The sequence below is a fragment of the Botrytis cinerea genome, chromosome 11 (genome assembly GCF_000143535.2).
Source record: "Botrytis cinerea B05.10 chromosome 11, complete sequence".
In the NCBI taxonomy this organism is placed as follows: Eukaryota; Fungi; Ascomycota; class Leotiomycetes; order Helotiales; family Sclerotiniaceae; genus Botrytis; species Botrytis cinerea.
The window spans coordinates 896,297-922,071 of record NC_037320.1 but is presented as its reverse complement, the minus strand read 5'-3'; the positions used below and the strand labels follow the sequence as shown (position 1 = coordinate 922,071).

At 44.1% G+C, this 25,775-nt stretch overlaps 10 protein-coding genes across 10 annotated transcripts; 4 read left to right on the top strand and 6 right to left on the bottom strand.

The window, feature by feature from the left end:
• Positions 1–415: 415 nt before the first annotated feature.
• BCIN_11g02680 (hypothetical protein) lies at positions 416–2,222 on the top strand. The gene has a single exon (XM_001556716.2). The coding sequence runs from the start codon at positions 479–481 to the stop codon at positions 2,135–2,137; it is 1,659 nt and encodes a 552-aa protein (XP_001556766.1). The 5' UTR covers positions 416–478; the 3' UTR covers positions 2,138–2,222.
• A 400-nt stretch (positions 2,223–2,622) lies between these two features.
• On the bottom strand, positions 2,623–3,790 carry BCIN_11g02670 (hypothetical protein). The gene is made up of 3 exons (XM_024695908.1): positions 3,349–3,790; positions 3,194–3,283; positions 2,623–3,140 (listed from the first exon to the last, which is right to left on the bottom strand). Exons 1-3 carry the CDS (start codon positions 3,714–3,716, stop codon positions 2,804–2,806), a joined length of 795 nt encoding a protein of 264 aa, XP_024551710.1. The 5' UTR covers positions 3,717–3,790; the 3' UTR covers positions 2,623–2,803.
• Positions 3,791–5,198: 1,408 nt separating this feature from the next.
• On the top strand, positions 5,199–6,181 carry BCIN_11g02660 (hypothetical protein). Its single transcript, XM_024695907.1, has one exon. It carries the CDS (start codon positions 5,247–5,249, stop codon positions 6,090–6,092), a length of 846 nt encoding a protein of 281 aa, XP_024551709.1. The 5' UTR covers positions 5,199–5,246; the 3' UTR covers positions 6,093–6,181.
• A 96-nt stretch (positions 6,182–6,277) lies between these two features.
• Positions 6,278–11,318, top strand: Bcnrps8. The gene has a single exon (XM_024695906.1). The coding sequence runs from the start codon at positions 6,301–6,303 to the stop codon at positions 11,131–11,133; it is 4,833 nt and encodes a 1,610-aa protein (XP_024551708.1). The 5' UTR covers positions 6,278–6,300; the 3' UTR covers positions 11,134–11,318.
• Positions 11,319–12,059: 741 nt separating this feature from the next.
• Positions 12,060–13,844, bottom strand: BCIN_11g02640 (hypothetical protein). Its single transcript, XM_001556713.2, has one exon. The coding sequence runs from the start codon at positions 13,773–13,775 to the stop codon at positions 12,171–12,173; it is 1,605 nt and encodes a 534-aa protein (XP_001556763.1). The 5' UTR covers positions 13,776–13,844; the 3' UTR covers positions 12,060–12,170.
• Positions 13,845–13,934: 90 nt separating this feature from the next.
• On the bottom strand, positions 13,935–15,177 carry BCIN_11g02630 (hypothetical protein). Its single transcript, XM_001556712.2, has one exon. The coding sequence runs from the start codon at positions 15,075–15,077 to the stop codon at positions 14,181–14,183; it is 897 nt and encodes a 298-aa protein (XP_001556762.1). The 5' UTR covers positions 15,078–15,177; the 3' UTR covers positions 13,935–14,180.
• A 2,329-nt stretch (positions 15,178–17,506) lies between these two features.
• Positions 17,507–19,457, bottom strand: Bchol1. Its single transcript, XM_001556711.2, has 4 exons — positions 19,243–19,457; positions 19,112–19,182; positions 17,904–19,059; positions 17,507–17,848 (listed from the first exon to the last, which is right to left on the bottom strand). Exons 1-4 carry the CDS (start codon positions 19,363–19,365, stop codon positions 17,615–17,617), a joined length of 1,584 nt encoding a protein of 527 aa, XP_001556761.2. The 5' UTR covers positions 19,366–19,457; the 3' UTR covers positions 17,507–17,614.
• A 2,077-nt stretch (positions 19,458–21,534) lies between these two features.
• On the bottom strand, positions 21,535–23,324 carry BCIN_11g02610 (hypothetical protein). Its single transcript, XM_024695905.1, has 5 exons — positions 23,049–23,324; positions 22,924–22,995; positions 22,385–22,870; positions 21,665–22,181; positions 21,535–21,612 (listed from the first exon to the last, which is right to left on the bottom strand). The coding sequence occupies exons 1-5, from the start codon at positions 23,121–23,123 to the stop codon at positions 21,575–21,577; spliced, it is 1,188 nt and encodes a 395-aa protein (XP_024551707.1). The 5' UTR covers positions 23,124–23,324; the 3' UTR covers positions 21,535–21,574.
• A 305-nt stretch (positions 23,325–23,629) lies between these two features.
• BCIN_11g02600 (hypothetical protein) lies at positions 23,630–24,679 on the top strand (the record flags this gene model as incomplete). The annotated part of the gene is made up of 2 exons (XM_024695904.1): positions 23,630–23,986; positions 24,047–24,679. Exons 1-2 carry the CDS (start codon positions 23,876–23,878, stop codon positions 24,677–24,679), a joined length of 744 nt encoding a protein of 247 aa, XP_024551706.1. The 5' UTR covers positions 23,630–23,875.
• Positions 24,680–24,792: 113 nt separating this feature from the next.
• On the bottom strand, positions 24,793–25,715 carry BCIN_11g02590 (hypothetical protein). Its single transcript, XM_001556708.2, has one exon. The coding sequence runs from the start codon at positions 25,648–25,650 to the stop codon at positions 24,868–24,870; it is 783 nt and encodes a 260-aa protein (XP_001556758.1). The 5' UTR covers positions 25,651–25,715; the 3' UTR covers positions 24,793–24,867.
• Positions 25,716–25,775: the final 60 nt, after the last annotated feature.

The window sequence follows — 25,775 nt, the reverse complement described above, 5'->3', positions numbered from 1 at the left end:
TTTTTCCATACACTACATAACACTAGTATTTCACAACCCGAAAACACTTTCATGTGTTACAATGAGTATTCACCATAGGATATTTTCGCGCTGTAACATTCGCATGCAGTATACATGTGTAAATCAACTTCCCGCGCTCAAACTATAGTCCTGACTAGCATCCATTACGCGTGGCAGAGTCTACAACCTGCAAAAGCTTGCCTTGACTTGTAACGACATCACTTGCAGATAATATATCATGAGTAACACACCGCAAGTCCAAGATCTGTTTTCAGCCGTAATAGACAGCAGCAATGAGCGATCTAGATCAGCAAGTGCAGATCCTGCAACTTAGCTTGAGGGACGGAAACTCTCCTTCAGCTAGCCACTCAGTTTCATTATTTATAGCCTCGGAGATGCAGTAAAACCCAGAGTAGAACTCATTATCATCTAACTCACAATTGTCTTTTCGTCTCTCTATTATTGAAGCGAGGGAAAAATGACCCAACTCCACTCAGAGCTCAAGCCCCCTCAATTCAACTTCGTGCGCGAAGTTGTTGATCAATGGAGTCAACGCCGTGGAGACTCTCCCGCATTGGTTCTAGTCACACAGAAAAGGCGCAAAGATGTATCTTATCGTGAGCTGAGTGAGCGCTCTATACAAGTTGCATCGGCCTTTTATGAGCTAGGGATTCGACCAGGTGACACCATAGTGATTTCAGCAGCACGGTGCAGAGACTGGTATGAGATTCTATGTGCCTGCCTCCGCAGTGGAATTATTATCTGCCCTGTCGCTAGTGGACTCTCTGGCTTAGATCTGGAACATCGCATTCAGAAAGTTCATGCCAAAGCATTCATCGGCGACCTTGTCCAGGTGGAAAAGGTTTTGCCTATCAAACCCCGTCTCGCTACGCTACAGCACATGATTCAGATCGGATATGATGATAGGATCACTGATGCAATCGACTACTCGGTCTTGGTGGCAACAGGTCAGGCAAATTTAGTGGACACTACGATCAATTCAGTGGCAAACTCCCCTGCCGTCCTTTATTTCACATCCGGCACGACTGGGGAACCCAAAACCGCTCAGCACAACCAAATTTCTCTAGCTCTGAGTAGCAAAATCGCCGGAGAACACTGGTGCCAGCTTTCTCCCGGTAGCTTGTTCTGGAGTCTCTCAGAGGTCGGCTGGGTAAAAGGCTCATGGGCTGTATTTGCCGCATGGAATCACGGGGCTGCACTACTGGTTGACGAAACGCCCAGCCAGATGTTCGACCCCATTCATACCCTTCGAATCATGCATGAATATCCTGTCACCAACTTTTGTGCGACCCCCACAGCCTATAGGCAATTAGTCACGCCTCAAAGTCGGGAGTTTGCTGCTTCACATCCTCCACAGATGATCAGAATTTGCATCAGTGCTGGCGAGACAATCGAAAGCACTGTGATCAAGGCCTGGGGAGAGATGACGCGGGGGGCAACAATTTTGAATGGCTATGGTTTGACAGAGACAGTTTTCCTCTGCACTGAAACCATAGAGAGCCAGCGGCCAGGCTCCATGGGGCGACCTCTCCCAGGTATTCCTCTGGAGATCTTAAGCGATGACGCGGAGCCGGTAGTGATTGGAGAGGAAGGTGCCATCGGAGTATGTGTTTCTGACTGCAAGGATTCTATATATGACGTCTTCAATGGCTACATGAATGAAGAAGGTGTTGTTACTCGGCCCATCGTACGAAGTGCAGCGGGTAAGGAATATTATCTAACAGGAGATCGAGCTTACCAGGATGAGGAGGGCTACTTCTGGTTCAAGGCCCGGAAAGATGACATTATTAATTGCTCGGGGTATCGCATTGGACCCAGTGAAGTTGAAGCGGTTTTGCAGAGCCATCCGGGGGTACTAGAATCAGCGGTGGTTGGGATTCCAGATGAAGAACGTGGGTCTATTATTAAGGCCTATGTTGTCTTAAACCAGGAATATGAGACTAAAGCCCCCCGAAAGCTGCAGGTCGAACTTCGCCAGCATTGTCTGAACAACAGTGCACCCTACAAATGTCCCCGAGTCATTGAATTCATACGTGGCGCTAAATTACCTCGAACTGTCACCGGGAAAGTGCAGCGACATGAACTTCGAGCCTGGGAACAGAAGTCCAACCAATGACATCACTGTCTCTACGTGTTCTTTGTGTGTTCTTTAGTCTTGAGAGTAGTAAATTCGATGACCAATATCCACTATGTAGATTGCATATGCAACTATGATCAATATGCACTATCCCAATTGCCTATGCGAACTAAACAAGAAAGAGTTTAACCCCGCGGCGCCCGCCTGCAGCCGTCTTTTTTTAAATCCTTATGAAGTGGAGACATGGAATAACCCACCTATTAATGGCATGCTCTAGTTAACTGACAGGGCATTCGGTTGGTAGATGAGCCCTTCAAGTACCTATCGTTGATCACAATTGGTTTTCTGTACTCGGTCTTGCTTTTTGGTGTGGGCCCGGCAATGTAATCGAAGTCACCAAAACTCCGTAAGGAAAGTAGAATTAATCATATAACTTTGTAGATATGTTGAATAAATGATAACTGAAAAATGATATCAAAGTTTAACCTAGGAAATTATCGATATTGAAGTTTTTCATGAACTCATGTTGTAAAATTGAATTGGCATTGAATTTTAAACTATATGAGATTTGCTTGATTTTGACAAGAAGCTCATCAAAAACATCACCGAGCCGAGTAGACCCACAAAATAAACAGATGGCCTCACCCAATTGGGCTTAGCCCAGTCATCCCGTTGTCTTAGACTATTCCTCCCACCATATCTCGTTTAAATGTAAACATGACCACCACTGACTGAAACTGTATTTCCGTTGATCCAACTGGCGCCAGAGCTAGCTAGGAAGGCTACAACATTAGCCACCTCTCCAACGCTACCGTGACGTTTTGCCGCACTCGGCCCATTGACCTGTGCATCTCGGAATTCATCAGGAATTTCTCCCCCCTCGACAGTAGTGTCAATCTCGCCCAAGGCCAAATTATTGACCGTCATCTTGTAGGGACAGGCGAGCTCATGCGCCCACTGGCGTCCCAGACATTCCAAGGCAGCTTTGGTGGATGCGTATAGGGAGAGATTACTGATACCTATGCGAGATAGCCCGGATGATCTGCAACGTTCTGTAAGTCGCTTGTCATCAAATAGAGGATCAGAAGTACAAACATATTGATTACTCGGCCATCCTTTTCAGCGATATGAGGGAGCAGTGCCTGGACAAGAAGATGTGGTGCGCGCACGTTGACCATGTATTCACTTGATAGAACTGTTAGTTCCAAAAACGAAATGATATGTTCAAAGGGATCATTCTAGATACTTACTGATCAAATAATTTCCCATCCAGTTCTAAAACTGGTAAGAATGGAGGATATGACGCAGCATTGTTGACGAGAATATCAATTTTTTTGACATTGAGTCCTTGCAGAGCCTGGTCAATAACACGACGTCCAGCGTCCAGTGTCGCAAGGTCAACTTGCACCAGAGAAGCCACACTGCCAAATTCACGGATTTGGCTTGCGACTTTCTGAGCTGCCGGGGTACTCTTATCGGAGTGGTACACAATGGCAACGTTGGCACCGCGCTGAGCGAGTTCAAGAGCAATGCCAGCTCCGATTCCACGGGAACCACCAGTAACTATAGCGGCTTTTCCCTTGAGTGAGATATTGGGGGGGAGGTTAAACGAAGTCATCGTCACTTTTCTTACTTGAGTAGACTGATTGAGAAGGAAACTGAAACCTGTCGAGAGAGTAGAAATCCAACACCTTGGGCTTCCTGTACGAGTATGAAGCCACGTTGTTATGGACTATCACGAACGGCAGGTGCCACAAAACTCATCTATAAGTCTCCAGATGACGTGTTCTTTGTAAACACAGCTCAAGTATCTCTGCATTGCATGTCTCACGCAATGCGTGTTCCATTCCTGCATAGAGCTGTCGGTGGCAATATCATGCACGATCTATCTTTCAACTTACTTAACGCATAAATGAAGAATGTAGGATGATCTGGCCGCCTAGTTACTCTTCTGCTTCTCAAACTTACTGCGCGATACCGTCCTAAGGTGCAGATTCCGTCCATCACGAAAATTGGGTTGTGTAAGTCCCTGAAACAATTTGATATTGTCTTCGCATAATTATGTTACATTGACATGTCGCATTCTGTGCGATGTAATGTTAAGTTGAAGAATGATATGCTTGAGTCAGATCCTGTCAGGTGATTCGCCTGCCCTTGTCTAATCTAGATTTCTGCACCCCTCAGCTCCCCTCTATTTCCCCACACCCAAATCCCCTGTCTACCATCAGTGTAAAGACGATAAACTATCGACTTGAATTACAACCGATGTCCCCACATCTTGCACAATTTTGTTTCTTCTCAAATTGATATTTTAAATTCAATTTACAATTAATTAATCTATAATTTGTTAGTAAATAAAATTTTATTTAATTAATTCACAATATTATTAAATATTAAATTTAACTTCTCTCTTCTTCTATAATTACATAATCTTTGAATGCTCGTAAATTTAATAAATTATAAAACTACATAATATAACATATTAAACTAGTGACTAGAAGCTGTACTATAAAATTATAATCTACGAGACTTACAGGCCTCATTAACTCAGTATGAACACACGGTATTAAAAAATACGGAAAATTACTATCATGCCCCTCGAATGTCATTCAATTACTCTCATACCCTAATCTTTGAAAAAAATTTACTCTCATGCCTTTTAGATTTTATAATATAATCTATGATAGATTTTATAATCAAATAAATAGATTATAACCTTTTGAAACTAAATTCTACATTTGAAGAAGATATAAAAATCACAAATTACTTTATTATAGAATCTACCCTATTATTGTTTATTATAGAATCTAAAAAGCATAAAAGTAAATTATTTCTGAGTTTTAGGGTATGAGAGTAATTTGCCGTAAAAAATAACGACATTAAATAAATATCACGATGTTCAATGATCAGGAATTGTTTCACAAAATACCCTAAAACTGATACATAGTCACTACTACCACCATATGTGATTCATGACTCGAATGTGGTGGAACCTACATATGCAGCCGGTAACCACTGCATATTCATCACTGATCACTGATAAAGCGATGAATTGAGAATTGGAAGTACCATTAGCTGTCCTATCCTTTTCTGTTTTCTCAACCACGCTTCTCAAACAATCTTTGCACCTCTGTTCAATTCCACAAAGATGGGCTCCACCGTACGGGAAAGTACTTGCTATGATTCGACCTATCTGGCCGAATACTACGACATTTGGACAGGCACACGCAATGACACTAGCTACAACTCAAAAGCGCTCGTCCAGATGGTCTCTAAGGCACCATCCTCACACATTCTTGTGCTTGATGCTTGCACTGGCACTGGCCGTCTGATTCAGGCAATCACAAGCTATGCGAAAGATCAGCCTGGTATTTCACTCGCCAATGTGGAGTTCATTGGACTCGACAATGAACCCCATATGATTGCGCGAGCGGAAAAAATTAATTCAAAACTACCTGTTCAAGCTGGCTGTCAAAGCATAATTTGGCTTCTGGGCTCAGCGCTGGATATGTCCTCCCTTCCTACCTTCCAAAGCAAAAAGGTTGACCTTCTCACGGTTGGTTTCGGAAGCATTTCGCACTTCTATCAACCAGGTCAACCTGAGAAGTTTTTAGAAGAGGTGGCTCATATCCTGACTCCGAGAACAGGAATAGCTCATATCTCGGTTGTGAGCAAACTCATTGCAGACCCAGAGTTGGGTCTGGATAAGGATATAACAGATCCGTTGCCTCCTAGTGAACATTCCAGTGTCGAGTTTCCAGGTGTAGTTTATCGGGAGAAGGTGGTAGAAAATGGCGTTCAGGGAAATATTTGGCGTGTGGTCAGAGACATTGAGGTCTGGAAGGATGAAACATTAATCGAGAAGAATCTGGACACAGCTTTGTTTCGTGTATGGACCGAAAAAGAATTGAGAGAATTGGTTGCTGGAGCTGGCTTACGAGTACTGGAAATAATTCCCCAGGAGGTAGATACATTATTCGTAGTGGGCTTTTGAGGTTCTGCAGCTGTATGTCAATAAATTCAATATGAAGTTTTCGTGCCAATAAGCACTGGAGTGCACAAATGGCTTATTAATTCCCGACACGTAAAATGAATTGCCGATCAGAGCGGTTTAAAGTATATATAAACACTCCCTCTTCACCTTTTTGCACAAATTACATGTCCTTTTCAACTCCCTTTGAGTCCGCATACTGTTATTCACTATGGGAAGTATCGGCGAAACTTCGGTGCTTGAAATCCAGTCTCCTCATGACCTCATCAAAGGTTCCTGGTGCCAGATCCTCAGTTTAGACGATGAAGATGTTGAACCGGACTCCAACTTCTTTGCACTAGGTGGGGACTCTATAGATGCTTTAAAAGTAGCGCGGCTGGTACAGCAAGCTGGAATAGCCCTGAACGTGAATCTCATGCTTCGTCATCCCCAATTCTCGGAGATGGTTAGAGCTGTTTTAGAGCAATCACTTCTAGAAGTGAAACAAATCGAACGCTCCGATGACGCAGTACCTACCCGATTCATTCAAATCCCTGAATCCTCGCAGCACGAGGTTCTCTCCTCAGCGGTGCAACAATGTCACATTTCTGAGTCAGAGATAGTGCGCCTATTTCCCTGTACGCCGATGCAGATGGGCCTCGTAGTCCTTACAGCCCAGCAACATGACCTATATTGGGCCCAACAAAGCTTTAAATTGCCGAGCGACTGGCCAGTTACCCAAGTAGAGGCTGCGTGGAAAAGGGTGGTCGAGGCAAACGAAGCACTTCGCAGCCGGATTATACAGATGTCTGATGGAACCTGCTATCAAGTGGTGCTTCACTCAGAAAATGGCACAATGAATAAAGAGGTCAAAGACGGTAGTAGCAACCCCCCGTTTGGACAACCTCTGTTCTATTGTTGGATAGAACCAGGGCGACTCCAATGGCGTGTCCACCATGCTGTTTACGATGCTTGGTCGCAGCGGTTGATCTTTAACGCGTTGGTAGATGCCTACCAAGATCCAACCAATCCAGAAGTTATTCACCCTCCCTTCTCATCTTTTGCTGGACATCTGGCGCAGATGGATTTGAGTCAGTCTATGGGCTTTTGGTGCCAGCATTTGCACGGATATGAGGGACAGGCATTTCCTCGGGCGCTGACAACAGACGAACCGCGAGATCAGGCCCATGTTTCGATGAACTTTGAATGGAGCCAGAGTCAGCATCATCTCGGGTTCACCGCCGCAACGGCTATACAGACAGCATGGGGTATTGTTCTCGCGCGCTACAATGAAGTTTCCGACGTTGTTTTCGGGGTGGTAAGCATGGGAAGAAGCGTCGCAATTGAGGGTGAAGATGTCGCCCGTATAATTGGCCCAATGATTGCTACTATCCCCTTACGTTTGCAACTGAACGAAGCCACCACTGCAAAAGAGTCTTTATCAGCTACACAGTCGCAATATGGGGATTGCCTACCTCACGAACATCTTGGCTTGGCGCACATTTCCTCCTTGGGAGATTCCGGGCCAGCCCAAGCCTCCCGCTTTCAAAGTCTCTTGGTGATACAGCCTGACGAAGTTGATGACAGCCCTATCCATGAGATATTGGCTGAACGTCGAGATGATTACATGGAATATCCTCTATCACTCGAATGTTTCCTCGGATCAAATTCTATTCGCCATGTAATAACCTACAGCAAAGCCATCATGGGGCAATGGGAAGCAGAAAGACTCCTCGAAAAATTCATTCATGTGCTGAATTGGATCCTCCAGCCATCAAATCAAACATCGCTTGTGTCACAATTAAACATGTGGACCGCAACCGATACTAAGATCATGCAGCAGTGGCATTCTACCCCTATTGACTTGATCGAGGAATGCATTCACACTTTGATTGAGCAGCGTTCAGTCATGGGTAAGTGGGAAGATAGTCCTGCTGTTTGTGGATGGGATGGTGAATTTTCATACAGTCAATTGCTTTTAGTGTCGAAGCAGTTGGCTCAACGTCTCCGTGCTGCCGGTGTGGGTCCAGAGATTCTGGTGCCCATAGCTCACGAGAAGTCTTGCTGGACTCTGATCAGCATACTCGGAGTTCTCCAGGCGGGAGGTGCATTTGTTCTGTTGGATAGTGGACTACCGGTGGCTCGCATGCAGACTATGATTTCTGTGGTAGAAGCTCCTCTAATTATCTGCTCTGAAGCTCTTCAAGCCAAAGTGTCTGGTCTGGCCAATCAAATATTGTGCCTAGATTCTCTGATGCAGAAAGAGCTGCTACAGGAGCAGTCCACGAACCATAGAGATGCCTCATTCTCCTCTGGTGTTGCGGTGGATAATGCAGCCTATGCCGTTTTCACATCTGGCACCACGGGAGTTCCAAAGGCTGTGGTAGCAGAACACCGCCAAGTTGCTACTGCATTCCATGCACAGGCCATGCAGGGTATGTTCCAGCGTAATCGTCGTATGCTGCAAGTTGCGACATACAGTTTCGATCCATCAATTGCGGACATGTTGGGACCATTGTTCGTCGGAGGAGTAGTATGTATTCCACGGGAAGAAGAGGTTCTCACTGCACTAGCAGGCGTTATCTCTCGGTTCCAGGTGGATGTGATTGATATTACTCCATCAGTGGCTAACATCTTGGACCCACTCGAGGTGCCGAATTTGAAGGAGTTGCGACTGGGGGGAGAGGCTGTAACTGCGGCGCAGCTGAAGCGATGGACCAAAATACCTCACTTTCAATTCCACAATAGTTATGGTCCCAGCGAATGTTGTGTCACTGCGGCACTAACTCCACCGCTACATTCTTCAGTGAATCCCTTGAATTTTGGTTCTCCTGTCGGTTGTCGTATGATGATTGTGCATCCTGATAATTGCAGTCAGTTGGTGGCACTGGGGCTTGTAGGAGAACTCGCGATTCAAGGCCCTATCGTCACTAGAGGGTATCTGAATAATGCAGATTCCCAGAAAAGAGCATTTGTTGAGATATCTCCTTATGAAACTTTTTCAGAAGATATGCCGCCATGGGCGTCAAGAATTTATTTGACTGGAGATCTGGCTCGGTTTGCGCCAGACGGCTCTGTGATTTTTGTTGGTCGCAAGGATCATCAGGTCAAATTGAATGGACAGCGCATTGAGCTTGGAGAAATTGAAGCTACTGCCACAAAAATCGAAGGGTTGGAGGAGGCTGTTGTGATGATAATTAAGAGCAATAGTCGTGCAGAGCTAGTCCTAGTTGCTCAGTGGAAGAAAGATTTAATATCACAGTCAGAAGGTATACAAGATGGCAAAATCAGCCGCATTAACAGCTTGCAAGAGATGAAGATACTAAATCTCCCTGATGTATCTGCCGTCATCCTGAGGCAACTTTCTGTAATGCTACCTCCATTCATGGTACCGGCCGTATGTCTTTTGACAGACTGTCTCCCTTTATCACTGACTGGTAAGACAGATCGCAAGGGACTTCAACATTGGATAGAACAACAAGACCTCTCGCCATGGCGAAAAAGTATCGCAACAGCTACAATTCCAGCTTCTGACACTGTAGCCCGACAACTTAGCGAGCTACTGGAACCTCTCCTGCCGGATGGGTCTATTGAAGACCCCCAAAATCCTCCTGATTTCGCTCCGGTATCAGCAGGACTAGACTCAATTCGCATGGTCTCGTTTGTCCGCGCGATCAACCGAACCTTTGGCATTCTCTTACCACTAAGTCGAATTCCTCGCACCATGCTGCTTACTGAGTTGGCCATCACGGTGAAAGAATTGCAGTTCCGGAAAGATACAAACAAAGAAGAAATGATGGAGATTGAAGATATTGAACCAATGCTCCGTGACCTTCAGAGAGGAGTATCATGCCATTTTGCGTCTGGCCCCACGCCTTCCTCCGCTATACAAAATGTCTTTTTGACAGGTGCGACCGGATATGTCGGAACTGCAATTCTCCAAAGACTTCTGTATACTTCTTCTCTTCAAAGAGCCTACCTTCTTGTTCGCGCAGACGATGCAGCCACTGGACTCGAGCGTGTGCGCGCTGCGGCCATCAAAGCCGGTTGGTGGGACGAGACGCTACATTCTTCCAAAATTAAAGTATGGGTAGGAGATCTCTCCAAACCAAAACTTGGCCTCAATAGCTCCCAATGGGAACAGCTGAGAGGATGTAACACACCCACTAATGACTCTCAAATTACTGGAATCATTCACAATGGTGCTCTCGTACACTGGCAGTACAGCTACTCTGAGCTCCGAGCAGCCAACGTAGATTCTACTACACAATTAGTCTCAATAGTGACACAGAATCCGCACATAGCCCGCTTGGAGTATATATCTGGAGGCGCGCAATGGGATCCATCCGAAGAAGATAGCGTATTTTCCACATCCACACTCCAGCAAAAGCTGCACGAGACAAATGGTTACGGACAATCAAAACTGATCGCCGAGCAGGTCGTGGCAGCGACGGCAGCACTTCAAAAACCAGAAGAAATCTCAGGGAGTCGACTGGGCATCCTGAATCCGGCTTTAATTATCGGTGGCCCAAGTCACGGTCATGCAGCTAACCTCGATGACCTGATCTGGAGACTCATCAGCGCATGTGTGCTTGTGGGCGAGTACTACCCCGAGCCCGAGGAGTGGATTTATATTTCTAGGGCGGAGGACGTTGCTCAGATGACTGTAGATGCCTTGATTAACCCCACGGTGACCAGGAAGCAGAGAAAGATGCTGAATGGGATCCGGGTAAGGATTTTTTGGGAGGCGGTCAATGCTGCTCTTGATACACCTTTGCAAGCCAGCCAGTCGTATTCTGTCTGGCTTGGTAAGCTAAATGAATCTCTATCTGAATTTGGTGACGAGCATCCATGTTGGCCTGTTATAAATGTCATTGAGACGATGGGACCGGGACTTCTTAGTAGTCCGACTCCCGCATGGACGGAGGCAAATGATTGGGAAGAGATGGAGCGGGTCATGGCTCACGCCGTTGCACTAAATGTGAAATACTTGCAGGATCTCGGATATCTTGGGAGGACTTGGTCTGGTAAAGACTTCCCTGGGGGCTTTAGGAGGAGAGGTTGAGACCTTTGTGGATATTCGGGGGGAGGCAGGGTTTGTGTCCCACTTTTATTCAAAGGAATCTTGGCATTTTCTTAGTCAAATTTCGTTTGATCGGTGACTCTTCATATGAAGTTTGTTTATTGCAGATTGATTTTGTCTTGACTTTGTTAGACTTTGACCACAATTCAATATACCAGTCTCATTCATTTAGATACCGCCTAGTCAGCTTTTTTTATTAGCCTCCAAGTGAACGAGAAAACGGTAGACCAAATCACTTCCACAGAACCAGACGCTGAGATACTGATTGGCAGTCTGTTTTCGAACCAATCTCGCTACAAGTTCGAAGTTGTAAGATATCAAGGGCTTTCTGATGTTCGCATTAATATCCAAGTCTTGGTGGCCATTTTTTGATTTGATATCGAATATCGTCTTGTTGAGCGTTTACGTCTCTTCAAGAACTCTGATTGGCCAATCTTAAAAAGAAAATCTCGAGCAAAGAGGTCTGTACTACGTTTAGTACCAGATCTAAAATTCACCGCGTGGTGGCTACTTCTTCCTTGATTCTTTCTGCTTGCTGGTTACAATCAATATGGAATGATATTTGCCATCATACTGCCTGGTTCAGTAACTATATCACTTTCCTCTACGTAAGTGCTGTCATATCCCGAAAGAGATGTTTGGACGCCAACCTCCCCGAGACGGATTTTCAATGAATGGTTCTAGCCAGCTTCGAATCAATCTAATACCCTTCAGTCTGAATATGACAAGATAGAAGTTATCAAAAAGATAAAAAGATAAATTTAGCATCGCCATTCAGACCGAGATTTACAAAGATTAAGTCAAAAGTGTAGTATCACCAAATTCGGCACAAGATATGGTCTCAAAGATATAGGAGAAGGGGGTGATTAAAGACGGTTATAAGGATCACTCTAGTGAAGACGAAGGGATGGATTTATGTTCTTATTTTATCTTATTTGACCTGTACTTGAAGAAGACATATTGACATTAGTGATGGCATAGGCAACGGAACCAATTAAGTATGGCCCGGGTGACGATGACTACTTGCATACGAATCCATCCCAACAATTGAATGCCTTCTCACAGTCTTTCTGATACTGAGGTAATCCAGCAGCATAGGTAAGTAACTCGCGTTTCTTTCCCGGAATATTTCCACCCAAAAACCACGAGTCTGGAGAATCGAGGAACAACGTTCCATCGAATTGAGACTTTACTTGTTGACTCCAAGTTTCCTGGGCAGCGACAGTGGGCTCAACAACAGTGTTTCCTTGTGCCAGTAGCTGTTTGATTGCATCACAGATAAGCCCACACTGCACCTCGATTCCGATAGGTCCACTCGAAAAGGATAATGGGCCCTGAGGCCCTGCCAGGAAAAACAGATTGGGATATCCGTTGATGGTCATTCCAAGATACGTCTTTACGCCTGACTTCCACTCGTCCTTCAAGGACTTACCTTCGACACTATGAAGCCCCATATGAGTGAGTCCGCCAGTAATCATATCAAAGCCCGTGGCCAGGGCAACGATATCAAGAGGGTAGAATTGACCATCTGTGGTGGTGAGGCCATCCGACTGGAAGGAGCCGATAGACGTGGATCGTAGGTCCACTAGGTCAACATTAGACCGATTGAATTGGTCGTAGTAGTCAAGTTCACAGGTAGGTCTTTTCGCACCCATAGGATGGAAAGGCTCAAGAGGAGCCAGGAGATCACGTTTACGTGGATCCTCAATACGTGAACGAACCTTTTGAGCCCAAAAGTCGTACATCTCCCGGTTTGCGGCACGATTGATCATTACGTCCTTATAGTTACCGTAGACGTAAGGAAATCCTCCAGTCTTCCATAGATGTTCACGGAACGCTTGTCGCTCAGCCGGATCCACTGTGTCAAATGTGTTGGTTGGCGCGAATTGATAGTTCACGCCGCTAAGATGCGTACGGCGATAGTGGCAGAATTCTTCGTGAGTCATTTTTGGATCTTGGAGCCAGCCTTCCCCGTGCATAGGTAGGGCTGTGTTGGGGGTGCGTTGGAACACTGTAAGATGATCTGCTCGTTTAGCCCAGTCTTGCACTATCTGCAACCCGGAGGCCCCTGTGCCGATGACCGCGGCTCGTTTTCCCTTCAGTTCAAACCCCTCCTCTGGCCACTGGTAGGAGTGAGCCACTGTCCCTTGAAACAACTCAAGTCCAGGGAAAGAGGGGATGTGTGGTACTGTTCCGGGTCCTGGACAAGCAATCAAAAATTGACTGGTAAATTGACTGCCGTTTTCAGTCGTCGTATGCCATCTATCCCCCCGAAACTGGCCGTGCGTGACCCGAGTGTTGAATTGGATGTCTTCTTTCAACCCCAATACCTTGTCAAGGTATGCAAAATATCGTCGCAGTTCGGGCTGCGATGGGAACTTCTCACTCCACTTCCAGTTGTTCCAGATTTCAGGAATTGATAAAGCATAGAACGGAGCTTCTGTGTCGACTCGTGCACCAGGGTATCGGTTCCAAAACCACGTCCCTCCTATATCTGATGCTGCTTCTAACACAAGACATCGGTGACCCTGTTTCCGGAGATGATAGAGAAGAGTTACCCCAGCAAAACCAGCCCCTACAATGATAATGTCATAGTCTGGTGGTTTGTTTGTGATTACGGCCATGTTTCGTATAGAGGATAACAGTGTGCAATGCTAGTGGAGTTGGGGTGAAATGAGATGGATTTATTTTTCTGCCTTTTGACTTGCCTTCGAGGAATCTTGCTACATATTTATCTCTGACCGGTTACTCGCATTGACAGATGTTAGCGTTTATGTACGGATTGCGGGCTTAGATGTAAGAACTGCATTGTCAAATGCAGACTATGGAGTTGATTCGGTCTCAAACTAATACAAGTTGTATCATTTTACTAATTGCGTTAAATACATTTCATAGCGAAAAAGGCCAGCAATGTAGTCAAGATCGAATTTGAAGCAGTACAATGCATATGCATGCAGCCGTACGTATGCAATATGCATCCAATAACCTATCAAATATTACAACTATTGTTGCGCTTATACCCTTCCGCCTCATAGCTTCAATGGTTGATTCGACTTCAATCCAATCTGGTCGGCAACCTCGGTGTAATTGTGTTGCCACAATCCACCTCCCAGTGTAGGATACTGGGAGCGCCAGGCACACATTTTCTGCGCCAGTGGCGTCATGCTCTCTATAACATCACGAGGAATCATAAGCGGATAGCATTCCTCTGGCGTAAGATAGCTAGCTTGGAAGCATAAGGAAATTCCGCGTCGCCAAAAGTCCTCGGTACGATTTTCACCACCACCGTGGCAAAGCCTGCCTGTGAAGAAGAACACATCCCCAGTCTTCATGACGGCGGGAACGGCATCCTCCTCTCGGCCCCAATCCTCATAGTCCTCCATCAAGTGGCTCTTAGGGATACCACGAGTAGCGCCATTTTCCGCTGTAAAATCAGTCAACGCGGTGAAGAAACTGATTTGTATCTCGTCCATCCGAGGACCCAATTTGGTCAATCCAGGAAACTCGGCTGTGTCACGATGTAACTCTTGAGCTTTGCTTTGAGGGCCAATTTCGATTACCTGTGCTGTGCACATCCAGTAGTCGCCAGATTCCTTGCGGAAGATAGCCTCGCAAATTTGGTGCAACAGGTCGTAGTTGAGAACTTCCTCACGGAAGGTTTTGCTAATGGTAGGTAGGTTGCTGAGTCGACGAGTATTGGAACCGTGGAATTGGGTAATCCATTCCTCCTCCCCGACATCTCTGTGTGTGCCACATTTGATTTTGGCTAGTAAAGGGTCTACCTCTTTGTTGATGTTGGCCATTTGCTCTTGGGTGAAGAAATCCTCTACCACAATCCCGCCATCTTCGCGAAACATCTGAAGAATTTCCTCGACGGGTGCCTTGGCACTAATGCGTCGGAAAGGGGTTGGGACACTGACAGTCATTCTGAATAGAGAGGCTAGGAAGGTGGAATTGAACGAGGATGGATGGTATGAATGATGATTTCTTTCGACGAGTAAGAGATCTCTATTTATGTCCGGTCTCAACAATCATGATCAGGGATACGTCAGTGACCTTGCTAAGTATACTGACATGTATCTATGACTGCCCTCACTATGAGTGTGATGGCAACCTGAATCAGGCCAAATACCTGTCTTAGTGATGTGCATGTACCACGTAGTTGTTCTCCTCCGTTCTGGTGCGTCGCACCTGCATAACTCCAATTCGGTCACTGAATGTTATCGTTTGTGCAGCAGTGTGACGACTCTGCGACATTGGGTACCTATGCAGAACAATTCGATGATCGGTAATTTAAATCTTCAGTATTCACCTGAAGCATTTTTATTTTACCAGGGGTCAATAGCGCACCTTATATCTGCAAATTCACCTGATTGGTATAGTAAATTCACCCCTAGTGCTAGGTGAATCATAATGTATTCAACCAAAAAATATCAATCAGCTATATATGGGTGACAGAATCTATATATTACAAAACCTTGAGTGTATGAGCCCCTCAATAATCCAATATCATAAGAATTATGCCTCCCACGAAGTATGAGGAGATGTCTTCGACAAGTATTTATGAGGTCTTTGGGGGAGCTCACGGGTGACAGAAACATGTCACACATAAGTTTACTTCCCCATCAAGTTTTTGAGTAGTATAATCTTTATTAACTTAATCAAAATCGTTAATGTTTGAAAACTAAGTATGATTCATATTTACTTTTCTGAATACTTAATAACTTTAGACACACTTGATTTTTAATATAAATCAAAAATCCTAAATGATAATGTATTATAGATCTGAGTTCCAAATTCTCCTGTTGAGTTATTAGATGTTCTAAAATTTCTCAAAATTGATGTCTGACTCGAAGTAAATTTATAGATTTCAATCTTTCTAATACTTTCAAAAACAGATTAGTGTTACTCAACTTGTATTCAAAATCAAATATATTCTCCAAACAATTCATTGATGGACTGGTTGGTTTATTAGGAAGTTCTAAAATGCTATAGATTTCTATAAAAAACTTGTATGTCGTATTGAAAGATGTAACACGTGGGCTTGCGCTGTGCAGATATTACTTTCACTTTATATTCCGATTCTGATTTGGTACAATCCGATCTAAATGGTCAATGATACATGCATTCTACTAGCCTGAGTCCTGTTATCAGCGAGGAGAGATAAGGTATATACGCTCATTTTTCTTCGAAAATATCTTAACTAGTAAGGTTACTATTTTGATGAACTTTTGCTTGGTCAGCAACTCTAAGACCCCTGGTGACCCTCCACATTCGCTCTTTAGAAAAGGCCCACATCACGTATGTATCACGATTCACACCACGCGAGAAATAGAGAAAAGTTTCGAAAATGAACGAAACTAACAGCGTAGATTTAATTCATTGGGTCTCTTTACTCCAGGTAGCGCATTAACCTTTTCAGGAACTCTGTCAATTTCAAGCTTTACGAATAGCTTTCCGATTGAACAAATAATTGATGTCTATCGAAGGCTATTTATTATAAATTAAAGTATGCAGTCAACTTTATAAGTTAGTACAATATAAAAAGTTTTTTATTGAAGCATACTCGTATACGTGAGTCAGTGCGTGCTGAACGATTCGTCACTTTTAGCGTGGTTCGGCTAGCTTTTTCCGCCTCCTGCAGTCTAATTCGGCTGGCTTTACCCCCTCATTCAGCTGCTCTTCTTCCCACACTCCCTTTCACCGTCTACCATTAGCTTGCATCTCCCGAGGGCCGACACTCTAAGTCGGCCACCCTAATTTCTGGCCACCCCTGTTTTGGGCCACCCTTTCACACCCAAAACCTCAAAAGAATGACATTTATAACTTCCTTATTTGTACATAGGATATATTGAAAACTTATATATATATATATATATATATAAATAAAATCATTTTAAATTTATATTAAGGTTTTAAGCCCCTGATTTTTTGATGTATCATTAATATCAATATAAAGATTCATTTTTTTAATTAATTTTATAGGATTATGTTCTGTTTTGATAGAGATATTAACAGGTCAAAAAAGCGATTTTTGGTGTATGAAGGTGGCCCAAAACAGGGGTGGCCAGGAATTAGGGTGGGCGACTTAAAACTCTATAACTTTAAACTTTCGAAACTCTAACAAGTCCCCCACCAGCAGGAGGGAAAACGCAGGACGTCAATGATTTACACTCTTTTTGACATTCACTGTCAAATTAAACAGACACCATTTCGAATCATGAATCACGAATCACGAATCACGAATCACGAATCACGAATCACGAATCACGAATCACGAATCACGAATCAAAAAAACAAAAAGTCATACATGTAAGCGACCAAATGCGCTGTATTTTTTCTTTCTTTAATGAAGTGCAGAAGGGTATCGTGAAAAAGTATTGAAACCATCAAATGATTAGAGTTCAGTCACGAATTTATCATAAAATCCGTGAATCTTCTAACCACACAATACCTCTGTCTGTTATGATTTTTGATCACTAAAACTTTGGTACCTGGCAGCGGTCTTGGCCCTGAATTTCTTCCCGAAGTAGATGAACCCAATATTACCACCGAGAATCACAGTAGTTATGAGCCCAAATGTCACATAGACCCATGTCAATCCAACACTATCAGTCCAGGGCTGAAGAACAAAAATAAACATCGTCAAGATGGCATTGCGAACAAAAGTCACGCCCAAAATTGAGTCAGCAATGATCTGTAAATCATACTGTCAGTAATTGCTTGTGCGAGACTGGAAAAAGGAAACTCACATCTGTGTATGCATCCGTCAGGTATGTAAGTGCAGCGCTGCTTGTTGGAAGAACTCCGAAGCAAGCAATTCCCAGACCAAAGGCCGGCACAAGCCAATTGGCGCCGTTGTTTAAACCGATTCCGAAAATGAAGATGCCTGCTGGGATAAAAGGTGCGAAAGCGACAGAAACCCAAAGACGCATCTCGGGCTCAAAGACACCGCCATTTCTTTTCGCGAGGTATAAAGAAACGTAGTCACTCAAGAAGCCACCAATCAAGGTTCCTAAGCTAGCACCAATGAAAGGTGGAAGGCCCATCAACCCAATTTGGGTGGGATTGAATTCATATGGGGGAAGTGTCATGTATGACGACAAGGAGGTGACTGGAAGAACAATGCAGGAAATCAAAACTCCATATTGAAGTGACATAAAAAAGACAGCTGGTATAGTGAAAATGACCAAGAAAGGCTGGTAAGTGTGCTTGAAAAGTTGACTTAAAGGCATTGATGTGTTCGACCACAACGCCAATTTTTCCCAATAAGACTTTTGGGGAATTGAATAATCAATTATCACCTCGCTAATTTGAGGAGCGTTCTTTGGTGCCTCTGGGTCATTGTTTGTGGCTGCCTCTTTGTTTTGTGGCTGGCTGGCGATTTGTTCTATTTCGATGGTCGGGCGGGTAAACATTGTCTCTTCGTAGCAGAAAAGGAATACAATAAGACCAGCTCCAAGCAAGATAGCCAGCCACCACCACACCCAGCGCCAGCCTTGGTTTGAAGTGATGAATCCACCAGGTAACGGTGATAGAGTAGCTCCAGTGATCATGAACCAGTAGTAAATAGAATTCATGAGTCCTCGTTCATGAAAGTAAAACATGTCAGCCACTGTCATCTGGACCATCACTTCTGCTAATGCACCGACCGTGCAACTTAACAGATTGATCAACATGAGCTCCGGTATAGTCCGCATCTTGGCGTACCATATACTCATTCCACATTGAACCGCAGTGCTAAAGATATAAACTGGTCGTCGTCCAAACTTCAATGCCAGCGGAACGAGTATAAATCCGCCAATACACAGCGCTCCGTTTCCAGCAGCGAAAGCGTCATTGAGTAAAGCGTAGCTAAATCCAAGCTCCGCGTTCACTGGCGCCCAGGTCACAGTTGCGATATCGATTCTGTTTGCTTTAGTGCTTCTGCATCATATCTTTGTGAAAACAGGCTACCTACAGTGCAAAAACCATCAAGGTATAATAGGAAATCAATATAAAATTCAGGTTCTTTCTCCATCGTGGCCAGTTCTATAGAGGTGGCGGTATTAGCTACTTGAAATGAGCAGATGGGTTAAGCTTTCAACTCACGAGAGGGTCATTTGGGTCGTTGCTAGGCCTTGGTTGCAGGATGATGCGTGGGCTTTCCTCGAGCGACATATTGCTTGACCTAGCTTGGGGTATCATGGTAGGAGAAATCTGTTTCGCTTCCATCTTGAAATAGAGTTTGCTTTGAAGTCAATGTCTAAAAGCAGGAGAAGACCTTGATATATGGACTTTTGGAGTCGCTAAAACGCAGGCAAATCGGTGAGTGTTCAAGAAGGGGTCTGTGAGAAGATAGAAGAGCTTATGTAGGATGAGGTGATAATGCAAGATCTAGAGACAGGAGCTTAGGCAGAATGTGGTGAAAATGCAAGGTCTAGAGGCAGGAGCTTATGCAGAATGTGGTAAAAATGCAAGGTCTAGAGGCAGGAGCTTACGTAGAATGCGATGATAAAGTAATATCTAAAGGTCAAGATGCCAAGCAGCGACCCAATCGCAAATGATAAGGTGATAAAAGCGGTACATACATGACGGCATGAAACTTAATAAAGAGTGCTTGTGTTGCCCAAGTAAGATCTTTTGGTACTACTTCCACGTAAAAAGGCCCCCTGCTATTTTATCTATCGAATCATGGGCTGTGCTTAGGTTTAAACCTATATCTTCTTGATGACACACTCTAGAGATTGACTTTAGGGTTCGCATAGAATGTTTAAGGCGAAGGTTAATGACGGAACCGATCAGCAAATTAACGTGTTGTCAAGAAGAGCTGAACATGAAAAGCCTGCAGTGATCGACGAGACGGGGAGCGGGATCCACTTTTGTAGCTCCAAAGTCTAGATTGAGTTTCGCGGAACATCAGGTGAAAGCACGAGAATTTGACTACAGATATATCTTAGGGCGCTTAACAATGATCAAAGAAATAGATATGAACTGAGAGGGTGAGGTGATTGAGATAGATGGAAGTGATGCAATATTCAGCTCCCTTAAAATCGTGTGAGCCCCCACTCAATATTTGATTAATTACGTCAATTTCCGGGTATTCTCCGATCTCTAATGGAATACATTGCGCATGAGAGTTCACATATTGAAGTAGTCGCAAGAATGGATTTGTTGTGCATCTGTGGCTTTAGATCACTATTGACTTGTTCCAGGGACTTCGGATCTTTCATTAGCCTACAGCAAAAGAATGCAGTAATTGCAGATAACCCTAACCCTAATATCTAAAATGATAGACAGGAACCTGAAGCAAGATAGCCGTGGCACGTTACGTTGCGCAAGCTGAATATCAAGCTACATCAGATGCTGCTCATCACATACACACGGGCTAATACGATCACGCATAACACTAAACATACCGTGTCCTAAATGTACCGTGCAATATAAGCTAGCTCACTTTTAGCTAAACCCAACTTAGATCTAGCTTTTCTCGCTTCCATCAAAAAGTGAATCAAAAATCTCTTTCCGTTTCAACTTTGCAAAATCTGACAATCACACACCGCCAAGCGTCCCCTGCTTTTATTCAATTGGGTATGGCTCAGAGTGAGTCAGCTGGTATTGTACGGTATGTGTATTTAGAGATAACCTACAGTGATTGACGCTCTCAGCCAGCGAATTCTCTCGGGTTCCCATTACACCCGTCCGTTGCCACACATACTCGCAGACCAGGCCACAGAAACGAGATGAGCTGTCATTCTGAAGCTTTGTTGTCTTGTTAAGGACCAGGACTGCAGACTTCTATGTCGGGTGCACACTAAACCTCTAACCGACCTTTTGCGGCTGGCAATTATCTTGGAGGCTCGGAAGCTCGGAAGTCTGTTTAAAGTATAGCTCTAGTAAGAAGAGAATGGTTCATGAAAGCCTTCGAACCTCAAGGCTATAACATGTTGGCCAGCTAATGCATCAATCTTCATTATAATTTGCTGCAAGAGTAAGTTCGCTCTATCAAAAAAATAAAAAAAATAAAAAAAAAATAAAAAAAAATAGGAAAATTTTTTTTGAAGGGAAATAGCGACAACCAGTCTAGGAAGGATGAGCTGTCACAATTTTCTAAGGGTCAAGTTATGCTGCGAGCGGAGTCACTCATTGTATTTTGCAAACATACCGCTACTTGCGACATGATGAACCTTTGAAACGAATAGTAGTAAGCTAGTGCCGTAAAGTTCTGCGAGGTAGTCTGTCAATAATGGCGCGGCCGAATAGCAATTTGGATCCATGGTTTTGAGTGATATTATCAGGCTATTGTCTGGTGGCAAGTAAAGTATCACAGCTATCCTATTTTGAAGCCGAGGAAAGGCAATATGGTTTCACATGCTTGCAACAAGGGAGGCTAGAATGAAAAAATGGCATAACTTCATTGGATTGATATTTTGATATGGTATATCTAGCCCTTTGCAGCACCGGCCTTGATCAATAAGATATCTGCACAAGGTCAGCAATGATTCAAAATCAGAATTGGATCCAGTATCCTTACCTCCATCTTCGACAACATAATCTTTGCCTTTAGTCATGACCTTTCCCTTGGCCTTAATCTCAGCTTCATCTCCATTAAATTCCTTAAGGACGTTAAAGTTATATACGATAGCTTGAATGAAAGTCTTTTCGAAGTCACCGTGAATGACACCTGCAGCTTGTGGAGCTTTGGTACCATTTCTGATAGTCCACTGACGGACTTCATCAGTACCTGTAGTAAAGAAACTTCCGAGGTCTAAAACTTTTCTCATGGCGGTAATAATCTTAGGTAAAGCGGATTCAACACCCAAAGTCTTGAGTTCCTCCTTAGCTTCTTCTTCAGTCGCAAATTGAGTCAATCTCTCTTCGAGGCAGATGGAGATTGGCATGATTGGATCACCAGCTGCGTGCTCCTTGATCCATTCCATAACTTTTGCCAAATGCTTGTTCTTCTTTCTGATATAGTCCTTCTCGCTCAAGTTAATGAGGTAAACGACTGGTTTGGCAGTCAAAAGAAAGAGAGGGTTGATGCACTCGATCTGTAAGAATTGAAGTGAGTATATACTTTTATGTATCATTCATTATAGTGGTGGAGTATCGAAGGATCAGAACGGGTTTCTTATCTCAGAACACACTCTGCATTTAATGCGAGGTACTCGACGAGCTGGGATTATTCAGGCCTCATGGCCCTTTGTCATCATTTAAGGATTTATGGAAATATAGAAGAAATTTGAGCACATACCTCTTTCGGTGACCAGTTACCCTTTCGGACATCCTTTCCATCATTGAGCATAGCCAAAACCTTTTCGATAGTGGCCTCCTCTTCTCTGAGCTTCTTCATCTCAAGTGATTGACCACCCCTTCTGGTCAATTTCTTCTGAGCCTCGAGTGCCTTCTCAACAAACTCGATATCCTTGATACGGAGTTCATCACTGATAATAGTCAAATCGCGGACAGGATCAACATCTCCCTCAATGTGAATAATCTCGGCATCATCGAAACAACGAACAACTTGAAAGATAGCATCGACGGCACGGATATGCGACAAGAAAGCATTTCCAAGACCTTCACCCTTTGATGCACCTCGAGTCAATCCGGCGATATCGTAAATTGTAAGATGTGCTGGCACTCTGGACTTAGGGTTGTACTTTTCGCAAAGCCAGTCGTATCTGTCATCAGGAACAATAACTCGAGATTCTTCAGGATCGATGGTTGCGAATGGGAAGTTCTTGATTTTGTGAGCGTTGATACATATGATCAACTCGGGGCTCTGAAACTTACTGCGGGGTTACCAAGGGAGCACTTGGTAATAGCTTGAAAGAGTGTTGACTTGCCGACATTGGCAAGACCGACCTATTTTTAAAATCAGTTCATGTCTCAGACAACTCAAACGAAGAGAGAAATACAATTCCACTCTTCAAGTTGTTACCAGGTCGACCTAGTAACGCCTTCTTCTCTTCGACGACTTTCTTTGGAGGCATTCTGCTCTTCTTTTTTGCGTAAGATCTCTTTTGATTTATGAATAGAACCGTACAGTAAAGTAGGCTCTTGTTGTACTTGTTTGTGGAAGCAGGACTTGCTGCTGTGGTGAACAAAGTGGGTTGATAAGAAAGAGAGATACGTTGAAGAGGTAAGAGAGACGTCGTGATGGTGGGATGAATGCAGCCAGCCTTGTGCGGACCGCGAAAAGGGAAATTTGTATGGAGGAGAAGGGACGAATCGAATTACTCGAAAATTATTTCGTTTGAAGTTTCTTGTGTGTGCGCGCTCTGGAAGATTGCCCAATAAATGAGGGGTGAGGATGAATGTGATCATGTGACTGGGTGGATTGATCGGGATCAGATTTCGCCGTTCAAAAGTGGAGCAAGCCAGCGGAGATGATCTTTTGATTGGCTCTTGACTCAGATAGTGGAGCCTCTCCAATCGTTACGCGAACGGATGGCTAGACCTATGATGATATACCTAGTAGATACAAGTGTCACCCCGACAGTCAGGTAAACCTTTAACTTGACTTAATCTCGATAATGAATGCCATAATTTTGATCTGAATCTGAATCCAAATCTGATTCATTTTCGAGACAAGGAAGCAAATAGGGGATACGGAATAAGTACTTACATTCCTTGTCGCACAAAGCCAATTCAATTTATCTTCTGCATATACCATCTCTTGAGTCTTGACTTCTCCAACCATCAAGTTTCTTGATTCCATTCGTCTTCTTCAACCTGAACAACTATGTCTTCTGCTTCTAGCAAGAAGAGCTCTAGAATTTCCTCTTCAAGCCACAGATCGACGCTTTCTCTTCACAAGACTGAAATCGTCATCAATGTTTACGATCTTCTTCCTGTAAGTTGTCGTGCGATGAGTTCTCGGTTTGATAGTTGCTGACACGGATTTCGCGATTAGGCAGGCAAACTTTCTTCAATCCTTTGGAGTTTTGGCACGTCCTTACTTCACAGTGGGATCGTTATAAATGGCAGAGAATACGCATTTGGGGGACACGATAAAAAGGGAAACACAGGCGTGTATTGGCAAACTCCAAGACTAGAACCACCTGGAGGAACCTTCAGATGCGAGATTGTCCAAGGATTCACCTTTTCCCCTCAAGCTGAAATCGATGCTGTTATCAAGGAGGCTTCATTAATCTTCCAAGGAACATCGTATAATCTCCTCACAAGAAATTGCAATCACTTTACAGCATACATGTGCGAGAGACTTACTGGTCAGTCTGGGCCATCATGGTTGAATAGAGCTGCCAGTATTGGAGTCGCATTACCTTGCATGGTTCCCAAACAATGGATTACACCACCAGACTACGAAACTGCAGATGGGGATCTTGTTGATGAATACCATGATGAGCAGGCTCTGCTGGGCAGCGCAAGACACAGTATGGATGATGGGCGACCAGATTTGGGCGATGAGACAGAATGGAGTTGTGACGAGGACTTTCAGGCCATAAAAGGGAAGGGAAAAGATGTCAGAGACACGTCAGGCAGAGTGGTCCCCCTTTCAGAGAGGGCACCTACGGCCAGGAGATAAATTGCACTTGGAGTGGAAGGATATATGGGTACAGGCGTTTTCGGCAAAGGACAAGGAAGGATAGGAAGGGCCGGCGCTAAGCGTTCATTTTATGATACCATTTTATGATGCTATGATTCTTCTATTGTACAGATTTACATATCATATTGCAATTATGCACAGCGGTCTTTTTTCCACCATAATTCCATTTAACCCAATCTTCTGGGTTTCTTACTTCTCGTGCCACCAAACTTCAATCTTGTAGCATCCGTGACTTTGACGACCTTTCCTCTCAACCATCTACCTTCCGTACCCAAAAGAGCCTTGGTAACAGCCTCTCTTCCCGCGCCAAATCCTCTCAGAACCAACTCCAACTTGTGAATATCACGACCAATAGCTCTTTCATGTATCTGCGTCATCACCAATGAAGCCAATTGGAAAGCGGAATCATAGTGTTTCCTTCCCGAATGTCTAAATCCAATATTTCCACAAGATAATGAGATGATCGGTTCCCGATTTGGTCTTGTGAGTGTGATATGGGTATTATGTCTTGTAGCATAAACGTGAAAGTGATGTGGTTCTTCCTCAACAATTCGTTCCCCAATCAAGTTTCCATCCGAAGGTACTGTCGTATCCAGTAAGCCTGGTCGTTTTCTTTCTTGTTTGTTTAGCATCATCATGTCTTTGAAGACACTCGTTATGCCTAAATTTCCTCCTGCTGCTGCCGATCTGGTAGCCTTTGGATTCAGCGAAGAGGATCTGGCAGTCTTAGCTCTAGCTATAAGACCAGCGCTTCCACCGGTCTTCAAGGTTGAGTGATTGTGAGGTACATATTCGGGAAGAGGATTCTTGTCGCCCTCGGCTTTCTGATTTGGCGTGCTTGAAAATGGTCGCAAACATTGGAGGGGTAATGTTCGAGTGATACTCGCAGATTCGGAAACGGAGGCGAAGGGCGATTGAGCCAGAACTCGCCGTGAAAGAGTTCGACTCATGATTGAAAGGATGTCGAGATCCGGGGATTCAATATTGCAGTATTGGTGGCTTTGATATCAAAATCTAGTCGAAAGTTGAATTCGGACTGGGTTATTCCGCTTCCTCCACTAACCCTTGCAGCCTT